This window comes from Rhamphochromis longiceps, linkage group LG18 (assembly GCF_057381845.1).
Source record: "Rhamphochromis longiceps isolate RC_006_pf linkage group LG18, R_longiceps_female_GT1.1, whole genome shotgun sequence".
Taxonomy (NCBI): Eukaryota; Metazoa; Chordata; class Actinopteri; order Cichliformes; family Cichlidae; genus Rhamphochromis; species Rhamphochromis longiceps.
Window position 1 is genome coordinate 981,711 of NC_140574.1, and position 9,557 is coordinate 991,267.

The following is a 9,557-nucleotide window of genomic DNA, read 5'->3' on the forward strand; positions in this document are numbered from 1 at the left end:
AGCGGGCCGTGCTGCCGGGTCTGCTTTTAGAGCTTGCATAGAAAGAAAACACCTGGGCCCGTATCCCTAAAGAATCTTTGTGCAAAAAGTGGCTCCTAGCGGCCAAATTCTAAGAAAATTCTCAGAGTCATGACGTTTTCTTACAATTTCCCCTAAAAGTGACACGATAATCCCAGTTAATATAAAAGCTATTCCTCAAGATTCCTAGCGCTTAAAAGGGCTCCTAAGGCGAGATCTGCTACAAGCAGGGAAGAGGACTTTTAGTGGCTTAGGAGTTCCCCTAAGCAGCTGCACAAAATGGCCAACAGAAGAGGCAGGAGAGATGTCCTGCAAACACTGGATGACAGGGAATTATTGAGACGCTACAGATTGGATCGTGCAGGAATCATGTTTGTGGTGGATCTCCTTAGAGATGCAATTACTTCACCAACTCGACGCTACAACGCTATTACACCGGAGACGAAAGTAATCACAACCCTGAGGTATTTGGCAACCGGGAAAATGCAACAATGCAGCAGTGATGACTTGGGTCTGCAATCACAGACATTGCTAAAAGCTGAGCCGTGTTACCCTCGTTAAGACCACACTGGACTTGTAACGTTGTGATTTCTACGTCATTAAGGACAGCCCCTTGAGATAGGCCATCTTGTTTTCAACGGGGTCCATATGGGAGTGAAAGTACAAAATATGCCAGCTAGGATATTAATATGAGCAAATAAGACACGAATCATTATTTGAACAGGGTGTAATGAGTTCACATATTTTAGATTCTAATGGCTATAACCCCTACAGCTTACTATTCATTTTCCAGATATTTTCTTGAATGTGAAATATTATTTACAATTACAGTCAGCATAAGATTAGAGTATATAATATGTTTATTGATTTGAGGGTACATCCTTTGCTCATTATCACCAAAAGCTCATTTCCATCAAACTTGTAGGATCAACCAATCACGGCTTTTGAAATGATGACTCATACCTAGCAACGGGGTCAACCACACCTCCTCACTAAGATAGGATTTTCCATCCATTCCTTGCTCAGAGTTCACTGAAAATGTTCTGGAATCACTTCTAAGCTAAAACTCCTGGCAAGGAATTTTTAGGTTAAGTTAGGAGCTCTCTGAGAGGATTCTCAGAATCTTTAGGGATACGGGCCCTGGTTTTCATGTGTGACGTGGATGTAGGCTTTCAGTCGCTCTCACTGCCGCTTTGTCAGATACATCTGTGAAAATGCTCATCGGCCAATCACACGGCAGCACCTCTGCACGTGTGGGCACGTGGAGACGGCCTGCTGTGAGACCAGGATGATGAAGAAAGCTGGTTTGAGCGTGAAGGCTGATCTCTCTGACGTTTACAGGGAAAAGGAGAAATATTGCAATATTATCAGTCCTGTAAATGCTTTTTTATATAACCACTAAAATAAAGTTTACACCTCTTTAAAGATCAATAAGAAATGCTTTTATTACCACGTTTCACTGAGAGAATAAATATCAAATGAAAGTGATATGAAAACCAATAATGGAGTCTGTACAGATAAACACTGTTTGTCATCAGATGACTTCATATGAAATAATCATCAGATCCAAGTATCGGCTGGCGAGTGGCCGCCACAGCTGCAGTTCCTTTGATGACCAGCAGGCGATGACCTGAAGCGAGCGCCAGCGCTGCAGCGTGGATGGAAAACTGAGGCCGAGCCAGCTGAGCACAGGCTCCTCAGTGTCAGCGAGGGTGTGGAAACACTCCGCTTACTGTGACGCTTTCATTTTAGAAATGTGCTCTTTTCCACACACAATGCTGCTTTCTTTTAACGCAGTCCTGCAGACACAGACCTGCAGCAGTACATGCATACGAGTTATACATGAGCAGATGGGACCTTCGACCCGCTCAGTTAACAAGGCGCCGCCTGTGAAACCGGCAGCACTGCAGTCGTTCTCTCTTTGATGGAGCCGTTAGAGTTGTGTCTAAATCATCACACTGTGTCTGCCATGTGCTCCTTGGTGCACATGTTTACCTTAAAGCGGGCACTAGTAGTGGGTTAATATTCTCATCACTGTAGTAAGAAGATTATTTCCATCTGCTTTCATTTCTGTTCGCACGTCTGGCTGAGTTCTGGGACCTCTGACAGCAATTGAAGCTCCCTACAAAAAAAGGAGCTATGGTGGAGGTGGGTTGCAAAGCAGCTTGCAGGTGCACAGGTTAAGCTTGTTTTTGTCATTTTTGTCTTTTAGCCAACAGTGAAGGTGCAGAGCAGGTGTAGCTGTCACTGGGATGGAGACGCCACAGAGGACAGAGAGGGCTCCTCGATTGTTGATGGTCGTCACATGACTGAACTATAAGTGTGACCCGAGGCAAAAACCAAAAAAATTTCATTGAAGAAAATGTCTGACTTCAGCGAAGTTCTCACTGAAATGACTCAAAGCTTTGTTTGTTTGAAGGTTTCCAGGTGTGTTTGAGTCCGACTGTGGTCGCTCCATCGGTGGATGCTGATGAAGCTGGAGTAGGTGGAGGTCCACAAAACAGCAGCGCTCCCACTCAGGTAAAAGGATGAAGACGGCGATGATGATGATGAGGTGAACCTCACAGAGGAGCAAAGTGTCCGTCTGCTGATGGCAGCGGTCATGTGACTCAGATTCCCAGCAGGATTCCAGAGAACAGAGAGTCCTGGAGGATGCTGATGGCCGAGCCCGTGGCGTTATCCACAAACACCGACACGTACTCTCCCGCCTACACACACACACACACACACACACACACACACACACACACACACACACACACACACACACACACACAATTAATACAGACAGATATATTAAAGCTTCTGTTTAAAAATAAATGACCAAACAGTGACAGTGAGTGAAAGCATTAATGCTGATGTCAGCATTGTGAATCCATTCATGTTGCAGCGCATTAGAGCCTTTGTTCAGGTAATACCTGCCGCCTGCTCACCTGAGCTGCAGGATCAGTGAAACCTCTCAGTACCACATGCAGGTGGAACACTGATGTGCTCACGGCTGCATGCCTGCTACTCTGACTCCTTCCTGGTGAGTGACATGCCGAGGATCCCGGGATCACGTGCTGGGATTCTGTGCTTTCTCTGTTTACACGGCGTTTTTTAACTCCAGCTCTAAATGCTGCTCGGGGAGGTTTAGGACTGACGAGCTCGGAGCCAGATCCATGTCACCTGCACAGACCCCGGAGCACGCCGTGTGCATGAATGACCCACGCCACTGTTTCTATTGAAGCGGCACTAACAGAATGAAAACAGGTTTGCTCTGTATTTACATCTGGAGCATCTCCAGCTGTGCACCAGAGGCATTAATGTGCAGCTGCAATAAGACACACCTGGACTATAACATCAAGTCTTCTCTGGATTTTAGGACTCGGAGTGTTTCACATGCTCTGACTTGCTGAGTCGTGCAGAAATCCTGCTCGTGTTTTACTTGTTGCTCGAGGTTTCATGTGGTCGTTAAAGAATCCAGGTGATCTGACAGTGTGACATGATTTGGAGGCGGGGACTGGACATCGTCCATCTTTTTATGTAGGATTCTTAGAGTAGTGCGTCCTCCCGTCACATAATGTCTCTGTTAAAGGTGCTGCATTAGCTCCCTGTAAACGCCTGGCTGTGCTGTTCTGTGTGGTGTGTTTTGGTGTAGGGCGACCCTCTGATGCTGTCCTACCTGCAGGTACAGCGTTCCTGTTAGCAACATGCTAAACGTTCCTCCGGCAGCTGCCACGCCCATCACCGACTCCACAGAGCTGTACAAGAAACAGCAAAAAACATCCAATCAGTGCCATGGGCAGGGCTAACATCGCCAGTCATGTGTGTGCAGTAGATTATTTTATAATGAAATAATAACAGCTGTCAGAGGACGGGCACTCACAGGTTGCTCTGGCAGAGCGACTCGATGCAGATGGCTGCTTTCACGCTGTCTCTGAGTCGCACCTGCACTCTGTCACCAGACTCTGTCACACATACGCACATCAGAGTTACAAGAGCATCCCTGCTGCCTGCTAACCGGCTCCTTCCTCTTATTTGAGTTTCTTAATTCATCAGTTTTCTGTCTCAAACACAATGAAATATCTGAATGAAATTTGGTGTAAATATAATTATGATCAGGGGCGGATCTACAGGGGTGGTGCCCCATGCCACCCCTTCAGATCCACCCCGATCATGATGTGGCCGATCGGCCTGGAGCTGAGTCCGTCACCATCTCGATGTTTGTGCTCGTCGGTGTTGGGCAGAAACAGAATTCATGTACCAGCATAACGTAATTAAAAATACAAAATATGAGTAACTGTATTTTGTTACAGTTACCGTTTAAAAAGGTGATAATCAGAACACAGCTACTTTGTTGAAATATATGGATTAATGTTTCATATGTTAGGCTATGCCCTCTCTAATGTCAGCGTCCTGTTAATGTTGGTGGGATCCGGAGCCAGCACAGCAGAGCCAGCAGTGCACGGGCAGGAATGCATTTCTTACTAGGAAAGTCCGAAACCACATTTAAATGAGAGAGGGATGAAATCTGAGCGTGCAATGCAAACTCTGTTTGTCAGCAACCGAGCTGCTCTCAGCGTCAAAGACTCCAACCTAAAGAAACATCTGGAAGTACGTTCTGTTTAAAAACTAACATTAGCCGACTGCAGCTAGCTTGTTTTAGCTATGGTAGCTACCTGGGTCATGTGCCACTTCAGTATCTGTGATGTACTGTTGCTATTACTGAAGGCTACTCACCACCGAGCTAACACTGTTAGCTGGCGTTAGCTGAGGTTAGCAGACAGAAAGATGACTGATACAGAAATTTAACATGAAGGCAGCAGGCAGAATGCTACAGGCACCGCGCTAAACAATGTAGCCTGATGGGCAGTGTAGTCCGTGCTGCAGGAAGAATGGACTGTCATACCTGTTATGTGTCTGTGAGCGAGGGAGGGAGAAAAAGGAAAAGTACGAGCTGTCACGGAGCAGAAACGGGAGCTGGAAGCATGTAAATATAATAATAACCACTGCAGCCAAACAGAGCGCCTGACGAGCCCAGGTGTAAGTAAGCTGTTAAGACTCGACTGTGTTCGTGTTTTCCTCCGAAACAATAAGCTCCGTTGGAGTCTTTCAACGCCTCTCTCTGTCTCTCGCTAGCAAAGTTGACCCAGACAACAAAGTCAAGCTAGCAGGAGGCTTGTTTTCTCAGAAACGTCTGAGTCGCCCCCTACGGGTCATTAGAGACAACACTGGGTCCATCTTTAGTATACAGTCTGTGTAGAGTAATAAAACACTAACCGATGAGAAGGCTGGCAGTGAGCTGGTAGAAGCCAGAGACGGGTGCTGTGTACCGGCCAGTGCTGCTGTTGAAGCTCCGCCCCCTCTGGAGGCTCTGCTCAGAGTCTGAGGGCTACAGGGGTCAAAGGTCAAAACCAAGAGGATCAAATTGTTTCACGGAATCCTCTGGAATAAAGACATAAATCTGTGTGTGTGTGTGTGTGTGTGCGTGTGTGTGTGTGTGTGTGTGTGTGGGAGTGTGTGTGTGTGTGTGTGTGGGAGTGTGTGTGTGTGCGTGGGAGTGTGTGTGTGTGTGTGTGTGGGAGTGTGTGTGTGTGTGTGTGTGGGAGTGTGTGTGTGTGTGTGGGAGTGTGTGTGTGTGTGTGTGTGGGAGTGTGTGTGTGTGCGTGGGAGTGTGTGTGTGTGTGTGTGTGGGAGTGTGTGTGTGTGTGTGGGAGTGTGTGTGTGGGAGTGTGTGTGTGTGTGCGTGCGTGCGTGGGAGTGTGTGTGTGGGAGTGTGTGTGTGTGTGTGCGTGGGAGTGTGTGTGTGTGTGTGTGGGAGTGTGTGTGTGTGTGTGGGAGTGTGTGTGTGTGCGTGGGAGTGTGTGTAAGTGTGAGTGTGTGTGTGAGAGTGTTTGAGTGTGTGTGTGTGTGTGTGTGTAAGTGTGGGGGGTTACCTTGCTAAACGGCTGCAGCTCCAGCAGGCTGCGGCGTGGGATGGTGATGGACTGTAGGAGGCGACTGAAGAAGGAGGTGGAGATGCGAGGAGGACGATCACACGGCAAACGTACGGCTGCAGCCATGTCTGCGAGGAGGAGGAGGGAGAAGGAGATGCACGGACTGGTGGGAAAAATGACTTCATACAGAAAATAACTGCGTGTGTGTGTGTGTGTGTGTGTCTGTGAGTCATTAGGGCTGTAGGTGCTAGCTGTGTCTGTGTGTGTGTGTGTGTGTGTGTGTGTCTGTGTGTGTGTGTGTCTGTGTGTCTGCTGTGAGGTTTCTTTGCTAACAGAACGTCCAGAAAGGCTGAGCAAGAGCGTTGGTGCACAGGGACGTTTGAGGATTCTGATTGGATGTTGCCTCCTACACGTGGAAGTCACGACGCACCTGCAGCAAAGGTATCGAGTCCCTGCTAATGTGTGCGTGTGTTCCTGACAGCTTCAGAAACAAACGTGTGTTACTGCCCTGAATGATCAAACTGGTGAGTTTAGGCTGAGTTTAAACCCTACGTGCAGGTAACGCTGCATGAAGACGAGTGGAAGCGTCACTCGTGCTCCACGTGGGACAGAAAGACACAGTCGGCTCCGTGAGCTGGAGCACACGTGAACAACTTCTACAGAAATCCATAAAAAGCTCTTTGTTCTGGTCACGTTTGGCACACTGGACTGAAAAAATCTGCCCTGTGGAAACAGTCTGTAATCCTCCCAAATACAAACACACAGAAGAAAACCTGATGACACACACACACACACAACGTAACAAAGACACACCATCAGTCAGCAGGAATGTCAGGAATCCTGCAGCTGAGCCAAGTCACATCCACACTCCACAAAATTACCCCTATTAAGGACTCAGACAGGCTGCCTCCACACACACACACACACACACACACACACACACACACACACACACACACACACACACACACACACACACACACACACACACACACACAGTATTTATATAACCTACATGCAGAAAACAGAGTGAAAATGAGAAGCTGCAGCAGAGTCTGGGAGCGCTGTTCAGGGTGGAATAAGCTGAGACTGAGCGCGCAGTGATGTGCTGTTTGGTTGTCATGACGCTGAGTTTTGATTATTTAATAAAAATAAACATGATGTCATGTGTCATGTTCACATGTTCAGTAAAGACGGTCCAGACACATGCGTGGTCCCTGTGATAGCAGTCACAGTGATTCCATCCATCATCCATCCATCCATCCATCCTCTCCACCTGGTCAGGTTCAGGTTTGGGGGCGCTGGACGTTTTTCTGGAGCCACGTGACCTCATTTGGATGAGGGGGGGTGGCAGTGCTAATCACTGCTCAGTAACAGCCAACCAAAATCCCAGAATTTCAGATGTTGCTCATCTGTGAGGCCACGCCCCTAATAATGCAAAAATTCAAACAGGTGAGCTAGGTCTGCTGTATTTTTATCATGGATCACTGCTGCCTCTGCTGGACCACTGAGGAACTGCTAACTGCGACTGTGGTTCAGGGGTTGGGAAGCTCATCTGTAACCGGAAGGTTGCCGGTTCAATCCCCCAGCTCTCCTGGTTGGTTGTTGTGTCCCTGGGCAAGACACTTCACCTACCGCCTACTGGTGATGGCCAGAGGGGCCGATGGCGCGATATGGCAACCTCGCCTCTGTCAGTCTGCCCCAGGGCAGCTGTGGCTACACCTGTAGCCTCCACCAGTGTGTGAATGTGAGAGTGAATGAATAGTGGTATTGTAAAGCAAAGAAGGACTCATCCAGGCTGGAGAAACTGATCAGGAAGGCTAGCTCTGTGGTCGGCATGAAGCTGGACACTCTGGTGACAGTGGCAGAGAAAAGGACATTAAAGAAACTGATGGACATTATGGACAATGCCAGGCATCCTCTGCACACGGCCATTAACAACCAGAAGAGTCTGTTCAGTGACAGGTTGCTTCTCCCAAAGACAAGAACTAACAGACTTAAAAACTCCTTTGTCCCACACGCCATCAGACTGTTTAACTCCTCTCTGGAGGGGAGAGGGAGGGGAGACAGGAGGACAAAGGAGGGGGGAACAACTAAGCTGTAGTGCCTCTTCACCTCACTGTGCAATACCTTGTGCAATACTTTTGTAAATAGTCAACGGTGCAATAGACTCAATACTTGAAATGTGCAATTCACTTGTATTTTTATTTTTATTCCTATTTATTCTATTTATCCCCTTCGTATATTTTATTTATATTGTCTCTGTATTTATATATATGTGTGTGTGTATAACTCTGTAACTTCTGTCGGTGCTGTGCTTTTTTGGAAATCGAATTTCCCAGAGGAACCCACCCGAGGGATTAATAAAGTTCTATCTTATCTTATCTTAAAGCGCTTTGGGTGCCTAGAAAAGCGCTATATAAATCCAATCCATTATTATTATTATTATTTTAATTCTGTGCTGACGTGTTTGGAGGTCTCACCTTTTAGCTTCACCTTCAGCTCCTGGATCAGCTCCTGTTGTTGGGGCAGGAGGGCTGCAGGTGGACCAGGAGGCCCCTGAGGTCCTGGAGGGCCTGGAGGGCCTGGAAGACCATGCTGCAGGACACACAAACAGCAGTCAGGTACATGTGTCAGGAGGCAAAGTATTACTTATATTTAACAAATGATAAGTCCAGCAGCAGAATGTGTGACTAAGACATCTTTGAATAACGAGCTTCAGCAGAGCAAAGCTGATGCACTCAAACACTCATCAGGTAATGATCAGAACTTCAGCTGCGGTGGAGCTCTCATATCTGAGCCACCGGATCTTTGAACTGGGCGCAGTTTCCCCTGCAGGGGAGCTTTCAACTGTGGGTTTCGGGTGAAGGTGTTTCTGACCTTGGAGGTTCTCCGGGGCCCTTTGCTTCTGCGGTTGTCCCCTCTGTTGGAGTTCCTTCTGAAGAAGAGCCAGGAGCTATGAGGAGACACTCTGCCCGACTCCGAGGAGGTCAGGTCCTGGAGGACACAAACCACACACACTGACTCATCAGCTCAGGCGCCATCTACACTACGCTGGCCCGCCTCAGCAAACCCTCAGCGTTCACGTGGAGCTCTGTGTGCTTTGTTCACATTATCGAACGCCAAACGTCAGTTAGCTGATGGATCATCAGGCTGATCTCAGGTCAGTTAAACTCACCTGCAGCTCTCCACTGACGGCCTCCTCGTCCTCCATGATCTCCTGACCCTCCTCGCTCTCCACCTCATCAACGCTGGCAGCCTTCACCATCGTCACCATCATCATCATTGTGAGGAGCAGAGGGAGCAGCAGCAGCCCTCTGGATCCTCCTGGAGCGCTCTTCCTTTGGGATAACCTGGCCAGCATGCTGTGTGTGGACGGTGCTCAGGTGGGTACAGGTCTAAGAAGTTCCCATGATGCACCTCTGTGAGCCAGCGCCTCTGGGATCAGCGTGGAGGGATCTCCTGCTGAGTTTTGCTGGTTTCCCCGTTGTCTGTGAGCTGGAGTAAGTCAGCGTCTGTCTGGGAGAAACCTCCTCCTGGTGGGTGGTTCGGGTGCTCCTCCTCCTCTCCTCTCTTCTCTGACGCTGCAGATGAGTGATGGCGTCTCTCCTGTAGGCCAGC

General features: G+C 48.3%; 1 protein-coding gene across 1 annotated transcript in view; it reads right to left on the reverse strand.

The window, feature by feature from the left end:
• Positions 1–860: 860 nt before the first annotated feature.
• Positions 861–9,557, reverse strand: part of LOC146647333 (erythroferrone) — an 8,735-nt gene continuing 38 nt past the window's right edge. Inside the window, exons 1-8 of the mRNA XM_085388971.1 lie at positions 9,115–9,557; positions 8,817–8,933; positions 8,420–8,534; positions 5,937–6,064; positions 5,281–5,392; positions 3,887–3,968; positions 3,683–3,761; positions 861–2,726 (exon numbers count right to left, since the gene is read on the reverse strand). The exon at positions 9,115–9,557 is cut by the window's right edge and continues 38 nt beyond it. Coding sequence (XP_085245097.1) covers positions 2,628–2,726; positions 3,683–3,761; positions 3,887–3,968; positions 5,281–5,392; positions 5,937–6,064; positions 8,420–8,534; positions 8,817–8,933; positions 9,115–9,300 — 918 coding nt within the window. The 5' untranslated portion in view covers positions 9,301–9,557 and the 3' untranslated portion in view covers positions 861–2,627. The remainder of the gene's footprint in view (positions 2,727–3,682; positions 3,762–3,886; positions 3,969–5,280; positions 5,393–5,936; positions 6,065–8,419; positions 8,535–8,816; positions 8,934–9,114) is intronic.